The sequence below is a fragment of the Corvus moneduloides genome, chromosome 31 (genome assembly GCF_009650955.1).
Source record: "Corvus moneduloides isolate bCorMon1 chromosome 31, bCorMon1.pri, whole genome shotgun sequence".
Taxonomy (NCBI): domain Eukaryota; kingdom Metazoa; phylum Chordata; class Aves; order Passeriformes; family Corvidae; genus Corvus; species Corvus moneduloides.
Window position 1 is genome coordinate 95,712 of NC_045506.1, and position 24,195 is coordinate 119,906.

Here is a 24,195-nt window from a genome sequence, read left to right on the forward strand (position 1 = left end):
CGCCGGTCCCAGGGAGCCGCGCCGGATGGGTTTAGCTGTGTGGCAGTCCATGGCTGGCTTTAGCTGCCTGCGGCTCTGGGACAGGTTCCCCCCCAGCAGTGACACAGGCTCTGTGCCGCGGCGTTGGGAAAGGAGGGGGTGCAGGGGCCCTGGCCCGGCAGGGCCTGGAGGCTCCAAGGCCGGCCCACCTTCCGGCAGGAGAGCTGGAATGAAAGGAATTCCCGCCTTTCTGTGTGGTTTAAATGTGTAAATTGGGAGAAGCATCATTAGTCTAAAACACTGTCCACCAACTCAGGGTCAACCCACCACATCACCTCTAAACCAACCCCGCTACCAAAACCAGGCTGTGCAAGCCAAATAGAGCCCCAAAACTGGGAACCCAGGTATCCAGGAGCTCAGCTGCACCCCAAAATGGGGATGGAGATGGAGATGTCCAGGGGCTCAGCTGTGCCCAAAAACGAGGCCCCAGCTGAGGGTGTTCTCTGCTTGGCTGAGCGCTGCCTGAGGGCTGGGGCTGCAGCAAGGGGGGACGCCCTCCTCCAGAGGGGATGTCCCAAAAACGGGGGACCCCCACAAGCCCCTCACAACCCCCAGGGCTGAGCTGGCCCTTCCTGGATGCCGGGAGACACCAAAACTGCTCTGTCCCTGCCCTCTGCTACTGCACAGGGACAGTGATTTACCAAAATATGAGTATCGATCTAATATCGATATCCACCTGAGACAGACAAAAACTCTCTAACAGTTTAAAGTTCGAAAGTGCATGTTTTATTTGGCACCAGGCACTGCGTGGGATGGCTCCCTAAGACACAGGCCCCAATACAAGCAAACATGATACCTTTTATTTCCAAATATTATGAATATCCAAAATACAAATGTATATTCATAACATTAACACCTCCCATTCTCCGCTTCGTATGGAAATGAGCTTAAATCTCATTAAGCAAGCGTAGTGTGTGATCTGAATTGAGTCGGTGGTCTTGAATTGGGTCAGTGGTCCCAAAGAAGATGAAGTAACTCATCTTCCTCATTTTGACCTTTTTGCTTCTCTGAGTTTTAACAATTCTAATTACTTTAGTGACCTGTAAGTTTCCTCTTGCATGACTTTTGGATGGGCTCTCACAAAGAGAGGAAATTGGTAATTGTCTTTATTCTATACACCAACTTATCAATGTTTCTGCTCCTTATTCTAAGCACAACTAAACAAACATGCAAATGACAGATCATCAGTTATTTGGTAATCAGTTACTAACATCTAAAACTCTATTTCAAGTCCAGCTCGCCTAACTATTTTGATTAACCCTCACTGGGCCCAAGCCTACAACTGAAATCCCAAGCCTATGACTAAAATCTTTGTTTCCTCTAAATCTATGTTTCAACAGGAAATGCAAGGAAAGGCCCAGGAGCTGAGAAGGTCCGGGAGAGATCCCGCCCCGAGCACTGGCACGGGCACAACAGAGCCAGCCTGGGCACAGGGAGGGAATTTATTCCCAACCAAATCCCAGCAGCACAAGGAGAAGGCAAAGAAATCTCTCCAACACCTTCCCCCCACCCAGCGCGGATCACCCGGAACGGGGGTCACCAGGGCTCTGCCCAACGGGGGTCACTGGGGATCATCCAACGCCGATCCTCCCACGGGGGATGGAGCTGGAGCAGCGCACGAAGCTCTTCCCGCACTCGGGGCACTCGCAGGGCTTCCCTTAGCGGTGCCTCCGTTGGTGTTGGGTCAAGGCAGAGCTGCTGGAGAAGCTCTTCCCACACTGGGGACACTCGTAGGGCCTCTCCCCAGTGTGGATGCGACAGTGCCTGATGAGGGTGGAGTTGTATTTGAAGCCCTTCCCGCAGTCGGGGCAGTGGAAGGGCCTCTCATCCGTGTGAATGCGCTCATGTTGGAGGAGGTGGGAGCTCCTCTGAAACCTCTTCCCACACTCAGAACACTCGTAGGGCCTCTCCCCAGTGTGGGTGCGCTGGTGTGCTCTCAGGGTGGAGCTCCACCCGAAGCTCTTCCCACAATCCAAGCACTCGTAGGGCCGTTCCCCTGTGTGGACCACCTGGTGCTGGATCAGGCAGGAGATTCTGGAGACGCCCTTCCCACATTTCCCACACTCATAGGGCCTTTCCCCAGTGTGGATCCTCTGGTGTTCCCTCAGGCTGGAGCTCCATCTGAAGCCCTTCCCGCATTCCAAGCACTTGTGGGGCTTCTCCCCACCCTGAGGCTTCTCCCCGAGCTCCCCCTGGATCTCCGGCCACCTTCCCAGCACAGGGGGGCTCTTTCCTCCTTGGATCTCTCTGGGCTGCGTTTGCAGCCCCTCCTTGTGTGGCATCTCCGGGGCTTTTCCTCCTCCTCCATCCAGCCACGCCTTGGGAATGACAAATCCTGGTTTGGGGGGAGAAACAAGGGGTGAGCGCCTTGGGCTGGGGGCTCCTCCTGCCCAGGTCCATCACCAGGCATCTTGTGTCCATAAAAACCTCCAAAACACCAACATTCAGACCAAAATGCTCCCATACATCAAGACACAAACACAAAACTCCCAAAACATCAAGATTCAGACAAAACCTCCTCCAAAATATAAACATTCAGCCCCCACAAAAAAACCAAAGCACCAACATGGAGCCCAAGAAACCTCAGAAACACCAAGATTCACCCCCAGGAAAATCGTGGATCCCCCCTCCCTGATCACCTGCTGGATGAGGGGGGCAACGCTCCTGGGGCTGGGGGGAGGCTGCAGATACAGCGAGTGCTGGAACCTTGCGGTGCCTCCTCTTCCTGCTCCTCCTCCTCCTCCTCCTGTATCCCTACTCTTCCTCACACTCCTCTTCCTCACACTACTCCTTCTCCTGCAGAATCCCACCTGCTGCTCCCACGTGCATCCTTTCACCATTCTGCTCTCCAGCCCTGCTCCTCCAGCCTTTCTCCTCCTCCCCCCAGGCCCAGCACCCACCCCTGGCTCGCTCTGCCCCCCAGAGCTCTCGCATCCCACAGCACCAGCAGGGATGCAGCTGCGGCAGCTCGGGCTGCGGCAGCGCTGGGCTCTCGGCCGCTCCTGCCCGCACTCGGCCCCCGCCGCAGCCACTTCTGCCAGCACAGCACGGGCCGGCCCGGCCTTGGCGCTCCCCCCCCCCCCCCCCCCCAAATTCCCCCGCGGGGGGGGCCCCAAGGCCGGGCCACACGGGGGCTCCAGCTGGGGAGCGCCGGGCGCTGCGGCTCTGCCTGGCAACTGCTGACTCACCAGCGCCGCGCCTTCTGATTGGCTGAGCGCTGCCTGAGGGCCGCGCCTGCACCAAGGGGGGACACCCCTGCTCCAGGGGGGATGGCCCGAAAACCGGGCACCCCCAGCGAACGAACAACAGCAACGCCTCCCTACAAACACATGCTCTCAATCTGCTCGGACACAGCCACACCGACTTGGACACAAGCGACACCACAAACCATCAGCTCCACAAAATGGTACTGATTGACACACACTGCTGCTCAGCCAAGCTCCTGCTCAATTCCTCAACTTCCAGAACAACAACAAAGCCTCAACACAACCATAGACGTCCTTTCCTATACAAAAGGGGACAATGTTGAGGCAGTTTGCACATTCTCCCAGAGCTAATTAAGGACATGGACACCCAGCAAAGGTAAAAAGGGAAGTCGAGAATGGGTCTGGGCAACAGGGGACGGATGGTGTTGGTGTGCTGGGAAAGGATTGGTTGAAGGGAGTGTGCAGGAATATGGTTAAGGCAAACAGCAGCAGGAGGAATCTATGTGGTAAGAAAGGAAAAGGAAGATGGAAAAGAGCAGGAAGAGAAAAATAGTGAGAATTGCTATGTTTCCCAGCACCTTCCACAATCTTATCCTCAAAAGGGGCCAAAACCCTCTTATCCTCAGGGCCAGCTCCACCTCCTTTGTATCCCTGCTTTCCAGGACTGGGAAACAAGGAGGTCAGGATTTCAGGGTGTTTCTCTGTGGTGGGGAGCAGCAGGACAGGGCAGCACGGGCTGGGGGCCTGTGGGGAGCTGCGGGGCCGGGCCGGGGCTGTGGGGCAGCCGGGCTCAGCGCCGGGCACTGCCTGACCCCAACACCCCCCGGGCAGGCCGGCACTGGCCCCCGGCCCCCAGGAGGCTGCGGGATGTGGAAGGATCAGGATTTTCTTTCATCGATCTTGTTTGGGTCACTGGAGAAACGAATGATTGTGCAGAAAGCTCAGCAGCTGTCAGAGGATGAGCACCCACAGGCACTGAGGGGGCTGCAGGAGAGGCACAAGAAGCCCCTGCAGCACTTGGCCAGAAAGGCTCAGCAGGGGAATGCAGAAGGGATGAGCAAAAGGCCAAGGTGAAGGCAACGCCATGGCAGAGTTTCTACAGCCCCCACAGGGATGAACCGCAGGGCCCGAAGGGGGGCCCCAGCACCCAGGGACGGCGGCGGCCACAAGCACCTGGCACAGGCATTGCCCTCCTCGGCACGGCAGAGCCCACCCAAACAGCCCCTGCCAAGGAATCAGGGCTCCAGCTGCAGGCCACAAGGACACTGCAAGCACAGACAGCAGCACCCTCAGCACCAGCAAGTCCACCCCTGATGGGACATGGATTGTCAGGGCTCTCAGAGCTCCCAGCACACCAGGGACCCACCGCACCAGAGCCCTTGAGAACATTCAGGGCGCCTCTGGATCGAGACGAGGCCGCTCCTGATGGACACAGGGGCCTCTCGATCCACTCCGAATCTGAGACCTAAGGGGGGAAATTGTCAAGAAGTTCCTTGATTATTCAGGCAATAACTGGGAAAGATGAGCAGGGGTGTTTTATTCAACCACTATCAGTAGCTGTGGGAGATGGGTTTGAAACCCATCAATTTCTGTTTGTTCCTAATTGTGATTGTAATTTACTGGGAAGGGATTTGGTGGCTCAAGTGGGAATGCAAATTCATATTGTCAAAGGAGATACAGAGGCTAATGCTGCTGTACCTTGGTGTCAAATGTCTGCCAAGGCCTCTGCTGAAGGGAACCCAGAAGTGTGGGCAGCCCCAGGGAAATAGGGAAAATTAGATATGGAGCCTCTCCAAATTCCTTCTGAAGCATCCAGGACAAGTGGTGTCTAAAAGCAATACCCTGTTCCAAGGGAGGCAAGGAAGGGTTACAGCCTCTTACTGAGGCCCTGCTAAAGGCAGCGCTTCTGGAGCCAGGCATCTCTCCCTACAAACACTCCTCTCCTGCCAGCCAAGAAACCCCATCATGGACACCAGAAGGAAAGCACAAGTTTCAAGGCTTCAAAAGCAGATTAACTGAGCCTCCTGCCCTGGCCCTCCCAGACAGGGAAAAACCGTTTGAATTGCATGGGGATGTTAAACAGGGCCATGCCAAAGGAATTCCTGGGCTCAAATGTTTAACCCAGTGGCCAGAGAGTGGCCTCATTGTCTGCAGAATTGTGCAGCCCCGGCTTTAATGGGAACTGAGGCCTGAAAACTGACAGCAGCACAATCTCTGATTGTTCAAGCCTGGCATCAAGGTAAAGCTTTGTTAACCAAAGGAGCCTCTAAATGGATGAGCAGCGCTCGGTTCTTACAGAATGAAACTTGTTGGATGGAACAGGAGGATTCAGAGTTGAGCACAGGGCAAGGGTTGAACCCAGCCTCCTGTTTGAACGGCCCTGGACACGGGGCTGGCAAGAAACCCATGGCTGCAGCCAAGTGACAGAGCTCCAGACCCGGGCTAGGAGAGATTTACCAGACATTCCCTGGCCTGAGGGAGAAAATGTGTTTAGGGATGGCTCTGCAAGGGCAGCAGAAGGGAAAAGAGTGACAAGACACGCTGCTCTGAAGGAAAGGGAATGAGACAAAGCGCAGCTCAGCGCCCGCATGCTCAGCTCAAAGGGCCGAGCTGGGGGTGCTTGGAAGAGCCTGGCACTGAAATGCCCTGAGCAGGAAGGCTTCAATATCTTCTGCCAACAGCATGGCAGCTCACAGCGGGGCAGAAGCATTTCCGACTGCTTCAGCAATCCCTGCATCAGTTCTTAAGGCATGTTTGGAACAAACAATTCCAAGATATGGATTGTGGAAGCAATGGACTCAGGGGAACCCATTTTACAGGAAAGACCCTTCAGGCCGTTCTGGCTGCTTTAGGAACACAGTGGCACCTCCAAACGCCCTGGCACCCCAGAGTTCGGGTCGGGTGGAAAGAATGAATGGGGAAATAAAGAAACACCTTCTGAAGCTGCTGAGAGAAACCAAGATGCCACGGGTACGGCTGCTGCCATTGGCTTTGGCAAGAAGAAGAGCCAGACCCAGGGCAGATATTCAATTATCTCCCTTGGAATCCATGTCTGCAATTCCTTACCCTGGTGTGATAAATGAGTGAATGATAAATGTTGTCTTTCACATATATGATTTAAACATTTAGAAGTGATGACGGATTATGTAGAAATAGTGTTAAGATAAAATGTAGTTAAGTAGAAACGAGATTAAGGTAAATTGTAACTTCGAAATAGTTGTAATATGCTAAGAAATGTATTAATAAACACAGGGTAATAAATGTCTTTTGAGCTGAGAAACTACAGAGCCAGGAACCAAGACATCTTAAGAGAAACAAAGAAGATAAACCGCAAGCATCCCAGGAAGATTGTTACCTCATCAGAACTCACACGGCCCAAGGGAACTGGCAGCTGCCAATGAGGCTGGAGACTGCGGAGGCACCGGAGAGAGGGGGCCTGTCTGCAGTTCTGAAGCGATCCAGAGGACTGAGGCGGTGTCCTGCTGGGGGAAGGGGCAGAAACCGGAGCGGGGGAAAGGGGAGTGAAGTGTAAATTCCTTTCTGGGTTAATGAATATGTAACAGTTCAGGAGAGTACTTCAGTCCACAGTAAAATGAATGGAGGGCGCCTCTGGCAATATTGCCAAGCGCCCCAGAGCTGTGATTTGCCTTTGTTCTACTAATAAATGTTCAATATTACACTGCTAAAAATTTAGCTTTTGTATTCATTTTCTTCAGCCTTAATCCTCTAACACTAAAAAGATTGTTGGGGAGTTTCTGTCCTTCCCATAGTTTTGATAAGATTACAACATTAGAAGGCTTTTTCTTAATAATCCTACTTTGATATTGTCAGATGGGTCTGGGCAAGGGGTGTGAGAGTCAATTTTTAGTCTTAGGGGAAGAAGCAGAAACATCTTTATTGCTTTGGATTTTTTTGTGTTTGTGTGTGCGTGGCTGTTTAGTGATGGCAGACAAATTTTGGGAATGGGTTTGTCAATGTGCACCTGTAGTTGCATTTTGCAAAACTGAAGAGGCTTTAAGACTGACCTTTAACTCATAAACAGTTAAAAAAAACATTAAAAAAAAAAGGAAAGCTGCTTGTTGGGGGGCCACTATGTGAGTCACCTGCATGGCTGAGCTGGAAGAGAAGCTTCCTTCCAGGCAGCCAGCAGAGGAGCTTTAGAAATGCAAATTAACTCTGCTGCGGGAAGTGTGCAACAATGTCCCAGGCTCTCCCTTGCCTGGCCACAGGAATTGGGCTGATTCCCTCTGCCCCTCACCCCAAGCTCTGCCTCCCTGCACTGACGGAATTTGCATCGCTAAAGGCAGAGCCCACACTGAGCATCTCTGACTCTGCAACAGAAATCCCTGAAGCTGAAAAGGAAAACAGCAAACGGAGAATGTTGGGAGAACTTCACTCCAAAAAGCGGGGGGGAATCATCCCTCTCCCCACTCCAACATCTGCTGGCACTCTCTGCTGTTATACAGGTGGGTTTGACCACTGGGCTGCTTTTGCTGACACAAGGTCAGCGAAATCACTTGGGAATCCAAGGATGTGATGATTTAATCAGAGAAAAGCGGTCAATTGATGCATCCCTGGCTGGAGGGAGCTCCCAAGAATGGGGAAAAGATGAACGGCCACCAGAACAAATCCTACAACACCATGGAGCAGCCCCTGGGAACCCAAACAAATTCATACCAGGTGCCAGAGAACCCATTGATCATTTCAATGCATCATTAGATTACAAGCTGTCCTCCAAATCATAACCAAGCACACAGCTCCAGCTCCTGACCTTCTCACCCACCAATCCACTCCCATGAGCAACGCACATTTCACCCTGGGATGCATCAGATTCTCTTTCCAGCAGAAGGACCAGGAGGTTGTGGAAAATTAATGACTCAAAGTGCTCTTGGCAAAGAGATGGCAAAGTGGTGAAAACAGAGAACAAAGGAAATAAGAAAGCAGCTCATGTACTGCTCCAAACTGTGGATAAGGATGGGAATGGGACACGTTTTTCGTGGTTCCCTGGCAGACCATGGGTTAAACCAATGCTGTTTCTCCTCTCAGGTGCGCAGCAAACTCTCATCTTTTTTACCATGCACCACCACCTTGCTCAGTGCAGCTCATTCAGCAGGGGATCAAGGGCATGCAGGGTGGCAGCCAGGCCCTCCTGACCCAGAAAACAGCTACAAAAGGACACAGAATGAGGTCACTGAGAATAACCCCAAAACCAAAGAAGGCCCAGGAAGAAACAGCTTAAGGCATTTTTTAAAGTTTTGCAAAGAGAAGTACTCAGAAAAGAAGAAGAGGCGGATTTAAAAGGAAAAAAATGAACGTTGTCTTTACAAACAGAGCTGTGAATCCCATTGGAGATAGGGCCAGGGACTTGGAGATAAGGAAGTAATGGGAGAAAACCATAAATTTCAGAAAATGTTACTACCTTGACACCAACTGCTGCTCAGCCAAAGCTCCTGCTAAATTCCTGAACTTCCAGAAGAACAAAGACTTCACAGAGCCATGAATATTGGATATTATACAAAGTGGTGGGGCACATTAAGGGGGACATGCATCCCCCCGAGCCGCGATTCAGCTGAGAAGAGAAACAAAGCTCTCTGCTGCTCCCGGCCGGAGGGAGCATCAGTGCCTCGCTTTGTTTTCCCCTCAAAAAAGGGAAAAACCGCCCCAAACCCCTTTGGCTGAGTGCACGGGGGGAGAGATTTGTGGCAGAAAACTCCCAAAGTCGTTTTTGCCCCAGCTTGGGAAGAACAGCCCAAAACCAAGCGGAGCTGGGATCCCCCCAGCAGCGCCTCTCTGCCGCCCCAGCTGAAGCCCTCGCTGGCTGCTCCATGCTGGATGGGCAGGACTGGGAGCACTGGGAAGGGGCCCCGGCTCGGGGCGCAGCCCCCGGGGCAGCCCCACGGCCCCACGGCAGCTCCAAGGCTCCGCCAGCCGGGATGGAACGTGGGAGGGGGAGCAGGGCAAGGCCCGGGGCTGTCGGTGCCCAGGGGACACAAGGGACAGCGAGGGCACTGCACAAGCATTTCATGCAAAAGATAAAATCATAACGAAGACAAAAGCAAGACCATCAGTGAGTCAAGATTATGAAGTTAAACTTTAGCCGGGAGTTAGAAGCAATTTGTACTGATTGAACCAAAAGACAAGTCAACAAAGAGTTAGAAATTTAGCCAAGAAGTTCAGTGCTATTCGACAGTTATGCACCTGTCTGCAACTTGCTTATAGTAAATGAACTGCCATAAGGACAAAAGAAGCAGAATTATAGCCAGCACCTAGATTGCATGATCAAATACAGGCAGGAGGTACGGACCGTCTCCAGAAGGCTTCCCGAGGCTGGCCCACAATAGAAGGTAGAAAGTTCATGGTGACGAAGAGATCCCTGACTTCATCTTTCAAGACCACTGACTCAAATCAAGACCACCGACCCAAATCAAGAAAAGAATTGCGCACGCACAAAGGACTAATAACTGCATTTTAATAGGAAGCGGGGGAATGGGAGGTGCTGGAGATATGTATAGGATTAATATCTAACACTTTGTGAAATCAATAGAGGGCAATAACGGGTAAGTGGCTGGGCACGTCCCTAGGAGGCGACTCCCGTGCCGCCGCCCGGCCGGTAATCAACACACCACTTTCTAACTTTAATTAGTTAGAGAGTTCTGTCCGTGAATACGGCTTTTTAATCATTCACTGGAAACGTCGAGCAGACGGAGAATCTAGGAAGCAAAGGCAACCCTGAGTCGCTTCCAGCGTGCCCTCAGCCCCGCCAGAGCCTCAGCACCCCCCACAGCCTCCCCAGTCGCTCCAAAGCCTTCCTCAGCCTTTGCAAGCCCTTCCATCAGCCGCTCCCTCTCGCGGCGCTCCGCGGCCTCCCCTGCGCAGGGAGCAGCGGCGCAGGAAGCGGAGCAGCCGCGCCTCTGGGGCTCGGCGCGGGGCAGCGCTCAGGCACAGAGCCCGCAGCGCAGAGACACTCCCTGCACGGCGCCCCTTCGGCTCCGCGCCCAGAGCTTCGATGCCGGGCAGGCGGCTCGCTCGGGCTCCCTGGAGCCGGCACTGGGGCACGGCCCGGCCCCCACAGCGCCGGGAGGGGCTGGGAGGACAGGGACGGCATTTTGGGGGGTCCTGGGGTTCACTGGGAGACCCTCACTGGGAACCCCCTTCCCGCTGTCCCACCTCCCCTCATCCGCCCTCTCCCGCCCCTTTCCCACCGTCCCCCGAACCCCAGCTCCCCCCAGCTCGGTTTGGGGGGGACCCACCCCTTTCCCACCGTGTCCCGTCCCCGCCCCGCTCACCCGAGAGCTCCTCGCCAGCAGCCGGGGGGACGCAGGAGGAGGAGGAGGAGGAGGAGGAGCGGGAGGAAGAGGAGGGGCAGAGGAGGAGCGGGAGCAGGAAGGGGAGCAGCGAGAGGAGGCGCCGCGTGCGTCCAGCGCTCTCTGGATCTGCAGCCCCTTCGCGCCGGGAGCATCGCTGTCCCCGCATGCCGCAGGTGACCGGGAAGGGGGACCTCGCTCCGGATATCGTGGGCGGTCCGGGGAGGGTTTCTTTTGAAGGGGGGAGGGATATTTGGAGTTCAGCCGAAGTACCTTGGGGCTCCCTGATTCTTTTCTTCGGGTGGAGCGAGGTTTGGATCTCGCAGGACTCCAAAGCTGACCCGAAATGCCCTTTGGGTGGATACTGCGGGGTCCCCGGGAGGTGTTTTTTGGGGATGTCGCGGTGGCGGCTGCCGGCAGAGCCCCGGCGGTGGGTGGCGGGTGCGGGGTCCCGGGAGCCACGTGGCGATCGCCCGGTACCGGCGGGGGAGGAGGGGAGGAGCCTTGAGAGGGGGGAGAGAGAAAAGCGGGGAGCCCCGGGAGTCCCGGACCCTGAAATGGGGGCCTGGAGAGGGGGGACCCCGGCAGCCGGGAGTGGGGTGAGCTTGGAGAAGGGGCAGCCCCGAGAAGGGATGAGCCTGGAGAGGGGGAACCCCTGGGACACCAAAGAGGGAACCCCAGAGATGGGGGATCCCCGGCACCCCGAAGCAGAGAGCCAGGGGAGGAGGGACCCCTGGGACCCCAAAACCCTCGGCATCCCTTAGTGCAGCCCCAGAGAAGGGGGACTCCCTGAACCCCAGAGTGGGGAGACCAAAGAGGGGGCACCCCTGGGATACCCTGGAAGTCTGGAGCGGGCAGAGACCCTGCAGAGAAGGGACCTTCAATATATGCAGGGCCTGCAGCATCCAGGACAAGGGGGACCCCCAGAACCCCATAGTGGAGAGACCAGAGAGGGGGAACCTCAATGAGGGATATTTTCCTCTGAGTCTTGATGTTTTGGAGGTTTTCATGGACACAAGATATGTGGTGACTCCTAGAGATGGACTTGGGCAGGAGAAACCCCCAAGCCAATGCGCTCACCCCTTGGTTTTTCCCCCAAAACAGGACTTCTCATTCCCAAGCCTTGGCCAAATGGAGGAGGAGGAGGCAGTGAGGAAGATGCCCCGGGAGCCCCAGGCAGGTGAGGAGGAAGTCAGTGCCCCTTTCCCTTCTCTCCTGCTCCATCTCCCAGCCCAGCATCGCCCCCGGCTGCAGGACAACCCCGCTGCCGACGCCGTCCTGCCGGGGACGGACTGGGGGGATCTTCTTCCCCTTCCCTGTGGCACGGAGGCAAATCCCATCCTCTCCTTGTCTTTCTTTTCTTCCTTTCTTTTCTTCCTTTCTTTCCTTCCTTTCTTTTCTTCCTTTCTTTCCTTCCTTTCTTCCTTCCTTCCCCTCTTTCTACTTGTTCCTTCTACTTCTTGTTTCTTTTTCTTCTTTTTCCTTCCTTTTCCTTGTTCCTTCATCTTCATTCTCCCTTTTTTCTTCTTGTCCCTTCCTCTCCTTCTTCCTTCTCTACCCTTCTTCCTCTCCTTGTTCTTTCCTTTCTCCTTCCTTGTTCCTTCCTCTTCTTGTCCCTTCCTCTCCTTGTCCTTGCTCCCTCAGGCACTGAGCTGCAGATGGAGACCAGGGAGGACAAATCCCCGTGGCAGAACCTCCTGGAAGAGGCTGCTTTGAGTAGCTCAATGGCACAGGAATCACACAGGGAGGAAAAGCCAAAGGGATCCCCCACAAGGAGGGGCTCCAAAGCCAGCCCAGGGTGCTCTGAGGAGAAAAGGCCCCCCTTCTGCTTCATCCAGAGGCCCAACCTGGTGGTCCATGAGCAGCTGCACACTGGGGAGAAGCCCTACAAGTGCTTGGAATGTGGGAAGAGCTTCAGCCACACTTCCCACCTCTTCATCCACCACCAGATACACACAGGGGGATGGCCCTACAAGTGCTTGGAATGTGGGAAGAGCTTCAGCCACAGCTCCAGCCTGACCTGCCACTATAGGATCCACACTGGGGAACGGCCCTACAAGTGCTTGCAGTGTGGGAAGAGCTTCTGCCAGAGCTCCAGCCTGACCTGCCACCAGGAGATGCACGCCAGGGGAGGGCCCTTTGAGTGTCCTGAGTGTGGGAAGATGTTTCAGTGGATCTCCTATCTCATTGTACATCAGCAAACACACACAGGGGAGAGGCCCTTCCGCTGCACAGACTGCGGGAAGAGCTTCAAGTGGAGCTCCCAACTCACCAGCCACCAGCGCATCCACACCAGGGAGAGGCCTTAGAGTGTCCCGAGTGTGGGAAGAGCTTCTCCTGGAGCTCATCCTTGAGGAAACACCAGCAGAGGCACCAGTAAGGGAATCCCTGCGAGTGCCCCGAGTGTGGGAAAGAGCTTCAGGCACTGCCTCCAACTCCATCTTAAAAACTCGAGGTGCTGCTGACTGAAAAGCTCTTCCAGAACCCTGTACTTCAGACACTTAGGAATCCTCTTCTCTTATTAAATGCCGTAAAATATTACCGTGTCCTGCAGCCGTAGGGAGGAGGAGAGAAGAGCCAGCAGGCATAATATGCAGCAAGATTGATTGATTGAATTATTTTACAAACTCTTTTATAGCCTTTTTTCTTCATAGTCTAACTGGATAAAGGATCAGCCACCCCTTGGTGTGATTGGCTAAAATCCTAGAACATCCATTGTCAAAATATTTTTCTACTGTACTATAAACAAGGCTTCTCAAGGTTGCCTGTGTTTCATTGTTTATAGAACTCTGCTGCTATCTTCTGTGCGAGAGAAAAGTCTCTCACGGACTTAGAAAATAGCAAGAAAATTCTTGCTAGCAGCATTTTTGTGTCCACATTCTCTTTTCCATTCTTTGTCTTTTTCCTAGCCTATTTACTGACCTTTATTCTTGTACAAATTGTCTGTCCCAGTAAGTCCTTCTTTGCTGAACCGATGATTTCTTCTTCAATGCAAATCTGCAAAGCAGAAGGAAAGCAGCCCCTTGGAATGGCCTCAAAGTGGAGCAGCACTCACTGGCACAGCCTCTTCTCCTGCCCTCAGGCAAGGGACCGACAAGGCAGCACCAGCCTTGTCAGAGCTGGGCAAGGACAAGAGAGAGCAGATGCCAACAGGGGCTTTGAGCTGCACCAAGGGACGTTTGGGTTGGGCATTAGGAAGAACTTTTTCCCAGAAAGGGGCATTAGATATTGGAATGGGCTGGCCAGGTGGGGGTGGAGCCACCATTGGGGAGGTGCTCAAGGAAAGCCTGGGTGTGGCACTCAGGGCTCTGCCCTGGTTGCCGTGGTGGGGATGGGGCACAGGTTGGAGTCGATGATCTCCCAGGGCTCTTCCAAGCCAATGCATTTGGTGATTCTGTGATATCACAGGCTCTGGGGACAGCATGGTGGCTGTCAGCTGTCCCCAGCCCGTGGCCGTGCCCAGAGCCCAGGCAGCACTCGGCGCGGAGCCACGGCCAGAGCCAGCGTGGAGGTGGCGGCTCATCCCACAGAGCACCATGGCCAGCCAGGGCTTCTCCTGGCTGCTGCAGTTCTGTGTGCTGCTGATGCTGGCCCATCCTCTCGACCCTTCCAGCCATCCTGAGTGGGACATGGGCACGTCGGCTCTGCTTCGTGAGGAGCTGGAGCCACAGGACTCCGTGGGGCCTGGGATGACCCCCTTGGTGGACGTGGTGCTGGTTTCTTGGACACGCTCGGCCCTGGAGCTGCTGATCATGGGCCTTGTCCTGGGATGGTTCTGGAGACGCTGGGGAGAGGTGAGGGAGGGGGGTCAGGCAGGCGGGACAGTGCCAGGGCCGGCAGCCACCAAAGCCTTGGGCCAAGCTGGTGTTGGGCGAGGCCTGAGAGCCCCCGTGGCGGAGCAAAGCCGGGTTGGACCCGAGGGTGCTGGGCCTCCCGGGCAGCCCTTTGGCCACGGTCCCTCGGCAGAGGGGGCTGAGCCCTTGGGCCGGAATCGGGCCCAGCCTGAGCCCCAGGGACACCAGGCAGAGGCGGCCGAGCTCTTCTTGCTGCAGCCTCTGCCCGGGGCAGCCCAGCCAGGCCCGAGTCTCTCACGGAGAGGCCAAGGGCAGCACCAGAGGGCTCAGCCCCGCTCGGCCCCTCTGCCCCTTCCATGGGGCTCCCTGGGCCGGGCCGTGCAGGAGAAGCGCCGGAGCCCCTGGGGCTGTGCAGGACGCGCTGCAGGGACATGGCTGCCCCAAGGAGCTGCTGCGGCTGGTGAGGCACAACCACGCCCGGATGCGGCTGTGCCGGCGCCACCGCTCTCTGCAGAGGCCCAGAGCCAAGACACCAGCAAAAGGGGGCAGCTGCAGGAGGAGGAGACCCCGAGGCTCCCCTCAGCGCTGACTCTCCAGCTCCAGCTCGGCGCTCAGCTTGCAGGGCATCGCGGGGGATACGTGACCAGTGCTCAGCCCGGGCACCGTGACATCCCCCAGCTTAGGGGTCAGTGAAGCCTCCCATCCTCAGCCACAGAGCTCCCAGCCACCTTTTCCCCCAGAAGCTGAAGTTTCCATGACTGTTCCAGTTCCAAACTGTTGACCCTTTTTGGAGGCATAAGGTTCTCACCCCGTAATCTTCCAGTCACCCCTCAGCAGTCAAGTTAATCAAGTTCAAGTTTTCTGGACATTGCTGTGTCATTTCCTTGATATCCATGCGAGAGGGGACACAGTGATGGATGGGTTTGCACGGGAGCTGCAGAGCCCCGGAATGGAGAGCCTGAGTGTCCCAGCAGGATTTGCAGGAGTGTGGAGGGCAGCTGGAAAGAAGATCGTGGGCAATATTCTCCTGCCTCCATCTTCCAAGGAAGCTTTGATTCGATCCCTGCCTGCACCATGCCACGGGGCCCCCAGAGGCCCAGGGAGGTGTCTGGGTGGCCCCAGAAGGACCCTGGGGCACCAGGGAAGGGGCAGGAGCATCCCTGTGGTGCTGGGAGAGACACCCAGAGGGGGCCAGCCCTGGGGCCCGGGCAAGAGCTGCATTCAGGCAGCCAAATTCATGCAGGGTCTGGCCGGGCTCTGCCCAGGATCAGTCCAGCGAGCTCCACTCCTGTCTCACCTCTTTGTATTTTCTTTGTATTTCTTTGTATTTATTTCTGTGTATTGATCCTGATTTCCCTCAAAATGCCATTAGAAATCATTTTCCCTCAAGATAAATACTGACTTATTTTGGTTTTAGGAATTAACCACGGGTAGTCCCTGCTTAAATGACTTCTCTGTGACTTCTTCTGCAGTTTGCTCCTTTACAGCACCATCAACCACCTCTCTTAAAATACAGATCCCTCATTGGAAGCAGGGAATTCACCTGGATCCCCTCCTGGAACCCCCCTGGGTCCTCCTGGACCCCCCCCCAGGACCCTCCACACCCACGCCCTGTGGGACCCCTGTGCCAGGCTGGGCTGAACTCCTGGGCCCTGCGGCCAAACTCTGCCTGGAACCTGCTGGGTTCGGCCCAAAGTGGGGAAAGCTCCGGGACCCGCAGATCCATTTTGTCCTGTGGCTGTGGGGCCCCACCCCCGAGGGAGCAGGACTGGGCACTGTGACCCCAATCCCTTATTCCGAATCTCCTTCTTCCTCTCCTTCTTCCTCTCCTCTCCTCTCCTCTCCTCTCCTCTCCTCTCCTCTCCTCTCCTCTCCTCTCCTCTCCTCTCCTCTCCTCTCCTCTCCTCTCCTCTCCTCTCCTCTCCTCTCCTCTCCTCTCCTCTCCTCTCCTCTCCTCTCCTCTCCTCTCCTCTCCTCTCCTCTCCTCTCCTCTCCTCTCCTCTCCTCTCCTCTCCTCTCCTCTCCTCTCCTCTCCTCTCCTCTCCTCTCCTCTCCTCTCCTCTCCTCTCCTCTCCTCTCCTCTCCTCTCCTCTCCTCTCCTCTCCTCTCTTCTCCTCTCCTCTCCTCCCCCTCCCCCTACCCCTCCCCCTCTCCTTCCCCCTCTCCCTCTCCTTCTCCCTCTCCTCTCTCTCTCTGACACTTTACCGTGCCATAAATCGAATCTCTCTTGATGGGAGAGAATTTGCTGAAAGTCCTTGCAAGGAGTTTAAAAGATAAAGCGAGACGTCTTCTGTTGTTTCAATGCTTCTAGATAGTTGTTTATTATCAGAGGAACTGAGCCATTAAGATGACCCAGGTACAGCATGGAAGGAGGAAAAGTAGGAGTGAGAGCGAGAGAGAGCCATTATCAAGATTTACACAGCCTTTTAAAGACATTTTAAACAATAGTTACTAAAAACGTACATTATTTTTACTTTCTTACCAATTATTCAGTAACACGACTAGGAACTGCGGAATTTTCTATCCAATCAATCCAAACTACTTTTACTGCAGAATATGAAGTAGTAGAAGAAGGAGAAGAAGGTTTAGAGGACAACAACAATCCTCCATTTTGATATTTCTTACTCTTATCTATATACTATAAAGAGAAGCCCAAAACCTCTAAATTTTTCACCCTGTGACAATCTTACATAGTAGTCTATAACCTAATTCACACCACTGTATTTTCTAGTTGTTGTCTGACTGTTGGTAATTTTTTTCCAAGGTTTAAAGCTATACCAGTGGTGTCCAGGGGGGTAAAAACCCTTAAAAACAGGCAGAGAAATATTCTCGGCACTCTGGGTTCCTACATCTCCCCCTCCTGTTTGAACCAAAAACACTTCCTTGACAGCTTTGTCCGTGGCTTGTCTAGCACAGTGGAGTATACAAGGTACAAATACTAAAAGAATTACAACAATAGTTAAAACATACAAACCTGCCTTCAAAATTTTTCTCCATAAAGATGTAAGGTCAAACGAATTGAACAAATCGTTCAATAATGATCCGTTTTCTTCTCCAAGTTTAGCTATTCCATCCTCTAATTGCCGTATACTTTCATGGATGGATTTTGAATGATCTGACAAATTCATACAACACATACCTTCAAATTCTTCACATCCATGTCCATGCACTAATAGAAGATAATCAATTGCTGCTCTGTTTTGCAGAGTCACTTGTCTCACACTCTGAACATCAGTTAACACATCGCTCAGTGCGAGGGAGCACGAGAGTTCTTACTTAGCCAACACCCCGATTGATGCAATTGTCTCAAGGCTGCTCCTGCAGCAGCACCAGGTAAAAGGAGAGCTGCAGAAAACCTTTGTCCAAAATTCCATGCTTATCATTACAATCATATTTATATTGCTCAACAAATCTTTTCTCCTTTCTCTTCTGTTCTTTTATCATTTTTGCATTAGGCATTAGCTAAGAAAGCTTTCCAAAGCTGCATGGACCGCCCTTGACATTTGAGGGAATTGCAGGCCAAATTCTGTCTCCACAAATGAGAAACATCCCTGGTGGCAATTGCAATGGATCCTGGTTGAACGATATGCTCATCTTTATTGTTGAATTGCACCAAGATGTTGCATTTCTATATATTTTGTAATTTGGACTGACATCTGTTATCTTGTTTTTATTTTGTTTCAACCCTGGAGAACTGAATATTACACAAAACTCTATTTTTATTGAACCAAGAATTTCCAACTCCTGAGGTTCGTAAGGAGCCTCCGGAAGGGATTTGGTCCAAGCATCCAATTTCTCCACTGGATTTGAACCGAATCGTGAAAGTTTTAGATTAGCATGTTTGGAAGGTGGCCATTTGTCTGCTGGTAGACAGACTAAACATGTTGAAAATGGCTTCTTTGGTCTTGAATGAGTTAGACAGATGGTATCTAGGCCTATGCATTGGCCAAAGTCTCCCAGACATTTTCTTTTGGTTGCTTTACTGGGAAAGCTGCATTGCTTAAGGCAATCAGTGAGATGATAAGGCACAAGTGTAATACCTGATTGAGCTTCATTCTCAACAGCTTTATCCCATATAGGAATCTCTGATCTGTAACAGAACTTCTAACACACTCTTACATACAAAATTCACACCATTAACTTTCCCACTTTTTGCATAATATTCAGTCCACAGTTCTTGCACAAAAAACCAATTGATGTCTGTGGCATCGACAGTAGCGTTGACACTGATTCACGTCTGCGTGCTCGCCTCCTCGTTCCCAGAGTCGATTCCTGCTTGTTTCTGGACTTGATAAGATTTCACGTTTTTTGCTGGAATCCACTTCGGTCCTGCACCTGTTGAGACACAAGCATATCCCTTGCCCCAAGTTATTAGTTGAAATGGGCCCTTGATCTTTCCCGTCTCTAAATCTTTGATCAAAACTAAAGGATTTTCTCTCAATTTTGCCTGAGTACTATTTGAAAAATGCCTGATAATTGGTGGAGTAGGTTCTGAAAAGGAGCTATTCAGGAAGTTTAAAACATACAAAGCTTTATTCAATCGCATCTGAGGCGTAGCCTCTGCTTCCCCCCTTTTCTGTTTATCCAAGAGATTTTAAGGTATGGTGTGTTCTCTCAATGATGGCTTGGCCTGTAGAAGAATTAGGAATGCTAAATATATGACGAGCACCCCAATTCTTCAAAAATGTGTCTAGGGTTTGTCCTCTGTAAGCTGGACCATTGTCTGTTTTAATTTCCTGAGGAACACCCAAGGCTGCAAATGCTTGTAAAAAATGTCGACACGCATGTTTCACTGTTTCGCCTACATGTAAGGAAGCAAAGACTGCACCTGAGAAGGTGTCCACAGATACATGAATATCTTTAAATCTCCCAAAAGATGGGTATTTTGTAACATCTGTCTGCCATAATTGCAGGCTCTGCAATCCTCTTGGATGGACTGCTCCTGTGGATACAGGGAGTTGCACAAGCTGACAGTCTGGACAGGCACTTATAATGGCCTTCACTTGATCTTTAGAAATGCGAAATGTGCGCATTAGTGCTTGTGCGTTCTGGTGAAAAAATGCATGACTTAATTTTGCTTGTTCAAAAACGTTTGGCAAAGTGTTTGAAATGACCATGGTCAATTTGTCTGCTTGTGCATTTCCCTCTACCAAAAATCCTGGGAGAGAAGAGTATGCTCTGATATGGGAGATAAAATACTTGTGTTCTCTCTGTTCTAAGAATTTTTTCAAACACGAAAGATAAGAACACAGATCCTTATTATCAACTTCTTTCAAAAATGATCCTTCTATTCTTTTAATTATATTTGCTACATAAGCTGAATCCGTAACTAGATTGAGTGGTTCTTGAAACAAATGAAATGCACGAACAACAGCTGCTAATTCCACAATCTGAGGTGAGCCTTGTACTTTCTGAATATCTGATTCCCATTCTTTTGTAGTTGCATTCTGCCATGTTATTACTGACTTCTGTGTTTTCCCTGAACCATCCGTAAATAACGTTATTGCGTTTAATGGCACTTCACTTATCATGGGTTTTTCCCTGAAGCTTACTTTCGCTTGTAGCAGTTTGTGGCTTGGAAAATGAATTGAGCAAACGCCTGTGTAATGTAACAATGCAACCTGCAAATCATCTGATTTTTGCATTGCCCAATCAAAATATTTCTTTTTTAAAGGCAGATAGATTGTCATGAAATCCTTGCCTGCCGTTGTTAGCAACCTTGCTCTAGCTCTGATTTTAATTTGAGCTGCCATTTCTAAAGTTGTGAAAATCGTTTTAGGGGATCTATAGGGCAGAAAAATCCACTCTAATATCAATAGAGGATCTTGCTGTGACGAGTCCCATTGAAATATGAGACCATACAATTGCATCTTTTCTCCTAACACTGCAAGGAAGAATGGTTGGCTCAGTATAAAACGATGTGCTTGGCTCTGCTGAAGAGCTTCAGTAATCTTTCCAAGAGCTTCTTGAGCTTCCGTTGAGAGGGATCTAGGCGAATTGATATTACAGTCTCCCCTTAAGAGATTAAAAAGTGGTGCAAGTTCATCATTTGTGATTCCCAAGATTGGTCTGATCCAGTTGATCTCTCCCAAAAGCTGTTGTAGATCTCGCAGGTTTTTAACTTGAGTTCTAACTTATATTTTCTGTGGTCTTATTGCTTGCTCTGTAAGTCTCCATCCTAAATATCTCCACAGTGAATTTTCTTGGATTTTTGAAGTAGAGATTTCCAATCTGGCATTTTGGACTTCTGTAATCACACTATCACGAGCTTTTTGTAGCTCTTGTTGTGTGGGCGCTGCAATGAGCAGATCATCCATATAATGAATGATCATTGCTTGTGGATGTTTCTTTTGCACTGGATATAAGGCTCGTGCCACAAACCATTGACAAATAGTTGGCGAATTTTTGAGACCTTGTGGAAGAACAACCCAATGATATCTTTGCAGAGGTTCTTGTCTGTTGATGCTCGGGACAGAAAATGCAAATCGAGGAGCGTTCTCTGGATGGAGTGGGATGTTGAAGAAACAGTCTTTGAGATCAATGATTACAAGTGGCCAATCTCTCGGAATCATTGAGAGAGATGGAAGTCCAAATTGAAGTGGTCCCATTTCTTCAATGACCTCATTAATCTTTCTGAGGTCATGAAGCAATCTCCATGAACCGGAGATTTTCTTATGAATGACGAATACTGGAGAATTCCAGGGACTATTAGTTGGTTTTATGTGGCCTTTTTGCAATTGTTCTTTAACAAGACTCTTGAGAGCACTCAGTTTCTTCTCTTCCAGGGGCCACTGGTCCACCCATACCAGTTCATCTGTTTTCCAGGTTAATTTCAAGGTGGTGAGTGCTGCAGCCACCCCTATTAAAAATCCACTTCTATTTTTGTTCCCTCTTGTGGTGTCTCTTCCCCATACTGTGATGGGCTTCTGCACAATGAAGGGACGAATGACTGCTGTTTTTCCTCCGGGTCCTGGAACAACAATTGCATGCTCACTCTGCAGGCATAGGGTATTTCCTCCGATACCTGAAAGCGAGTTCAGAGGTGCTTTCAAGCGCCATTCTTTGGGCCAAAAGAGGTAAGAGATGACTGTAACATCCGCACCAGTGTCTGACATTCCCTTGATTGAGATTGTCTTATCTCCACATGTTAAATTGCAAACGAGCACAGGTCGATCACGGCCTATCTGCTTCATCCAACTGGCATGAATGTCCATGTCTTCAATGTCAACGGAAGCTTGTTGATCAGTCACTGGCATGATCTGCTCTGTTGCATGAGATGGTAAAGCAATAGCTTTGGCTATTGGAGTATTTTCTGCAATAACTAGTGGAGGACGTAAAGGTTGAGCCAAAACTGTTAGCTCTTCATTTTGAGCTGCTGAAACAATTGATGGAAAAACAATGAGCCCTATGATGCTAGATCTCTCCTTGCCTACTATTAAAAAGTCTTATCTCTTCCAAGATGTGCCAGTGGCCCCTGTGGATATCACTGCATGATTTTCGTTCATAAAACATACTAATTTGGAAGCTGCCAATTTGCACTGTGCCCCTGGTGGCAGCAATTCTGGGTCACTGGGAAATCTACAGATGGTCTGGCTGACGGAGTTTGAGTGACCTTCTCCGATAACTGTGTTCCTTGTGGGATTGCGGATGGAGCCGTTGCCATCACTTGTGTCATAGCGCGTTGGCGTCCCGCGCTCCTTTTCAAGTTTCCCGGAAGTGGTAAAACATTCCCATCCACATCTGTTCTGGCGGGACATTGATTGGCATGATGCCTTCCTCTTCTACATCTTGGACAGAGGCCTGATATTTTCACCTTTTTTTCAGGTCCTGGACAATACTTTTTCATGTGTTCATATCTTCCGCATTTCAAACACGGTCTCCCAATGAATTCTGCTGCCATCACTTGTGTAGAGTTACTCCGTTGCAGATCTGAGCGAAGCGCTGATATTTGCTCTTTAAGAAGTCTTCCAAGCTCTTGTCCAAAAGCATTTGCTTGGGATGTTGCAACATGCTGAGGTGTGCCCACCTTACTGCAAGCTTCTATCATTTCAGTTATGGTTGCCTGACCAGGTATAGCACTGATTATACATTTGCACTCTGCATTAGCATTTGCAAAAGCAAGACTTTGTAGCAGATATGGTTTTGCCGCTTCATCACTGATTTGTCTGTCCAAGGCTTGCTTTAGATGATCAACGAATGAGGTAAAACTCTCAGCAAAACCTTGCTTTACTTCTGTGTAGATGCCTTCTGGGGTTCCTGTAGGTGGAATTTGTAAGATTGCTGTTTGTGCCACTTCTTTGATATCTATAAGCACATTTTGAGGCAAAACCACTGCCTGATCTTCAGGTCTAGCATGAGGTCCATCACCAGCCAATTGCTCTAATGTGAGGGCTGCATGTGGTCCTCCTGCATATTTTTCTCTTAGCTCACCAAGTGCTTTTCTCCATCTTGCATCCCATAGCAGGAGTTGTGCATCTGTAAGTATTGTCGAGGCAATACTTCTACAATCAAAACGTACTAAATCATAATTGTTAAATGTGCCTCTCAAAAGCTGTTTGAAGTACGGACTTCCCAGTCCATGATTCTTCACTGCATCCATTAACTCTTTGATAACTTGATGATCCAAAGGTTGCCATGTAGGAGGATTTTGATTATGTCTGGTATACGCAACCGGCATTACAATACTATCTATTTCAGCCATAGTAAAATTTCTGCCTTGAAGACCTTTTTTTCTAATACGTGACCAATCTGTTGTAGCAGCCATATCTTTTGAAACATATTTATGAGGCGAAACCATATCCATACCAGCATCTCGTAAACTTGCAGCTTGATTGGACTGCAAGGATGCAGGTTCTTCTTCACCGAAGAATCCATGCATTCCATCTTCTTCTCCCCCTCCTGGATGAGGAATAGGGGGCGGTATTTGCGGCTGTGCACTGTAGGGTAATCAACGAGGAGTGGCAGAACCTGCCATTTCAGGTGGCTTTGATCTGGATGCTGAAGGAAAGGGTACAGTGGATCTGGATAGGGTAGTGCCACCATGCGGGATGGGTGAGGGGTGGGGACCCAGTGCAGCAGCCTCTTGAGGTAGATAATCTGCACATTCTCTCATTAGGAAGCAAAGATGACGAATAAATTCATCTGAAAGCCGAAAGCGACCTTGGAGAAATGAGGGATCTGATGTCTGTTGTTGTGAAATTCGAAGCTTTGAAGAAGGCAGATGGGAAGTTGGAGTTCCAGCACTCGTAAAAAAACAAGGTGAAGCTCGAGAAGATAGAGGAATGCCTTCTGAAGCTGTGATGGTTACCATATCCTCTCCACTTAGTCCTGAATAGGCACTTGAGAATGACAAAGTCCCTGAGAAGCTCAAGAAGAATGTGCATGAAGTGGAATGTCTCGATGTGAGACGTCACTTTGAATATGAATAACACGTGCTTGGTCCTGTTGTGATGGAGCAGGTGACAGTATAGAACTGAGAAAGGTCGCTGCCTCTTCTGGAGATAAAATCTTCTTCATTTCATCGAAATTGTACGGGAGATGTGATTCAACATCGTGCGATTGTAGTGCTAATTGTCCGAGTGGCGTTGCCAGGGGGATGAGAGGTGGTAAATGCAATGATGAGACGGTAGTTGCTGACATGCTTTTGCTGTAAATTCTCGGCTGTGGCTGCAGTGCTGTATTGGGTTGACCCTGAGTTGATGGACAGTCTTTAAGACCAATTACGCTTCTCACAATTTACATATTTAAACTGCACAGAAAGGCGGGACTTCCCCTTTTTTGTCGGCGCTCGCCTGCTAGAAGGTGGGAGGCTCCGAGCCTCCGGGCCCTGCCGGGCCGGGCCGGGGCCACTGC

At 51.1% G+C, this 24,195-nt stretch overlaps 2 protein-coding genes across 2 annotated transcripts in view; one reads left to right on the top strand and one right to left on the bottom strand.

Moving 5' to 3' along the window:
* Positions 1–24,195, bottom strand: part of LOC116436928 (zinc finger protein 436-like) — a 337,104-nt gene that overhangs the window by 95,210 nt on the left and 217,699 nt on the right. The gene's annotated exons all lie outside the window — the stretch shown is intronic.
* On the top strand, positions 10,399–12,955 carry LOC116436927 (gastrula zinc finger protein XlCGF49.1-like). The gene is given in 4 exon segments (XM_032094384.1): positions 10,399–10,725; positions 11,654–11,729; positions 12,194–12,853; positions 12,856–12,955. Coding segments are annotated over 4 exon segments (819 nt in total). The 5' UTR covers positions 10,399–10,716; the 3' UTR covers positions 12,930–12,955.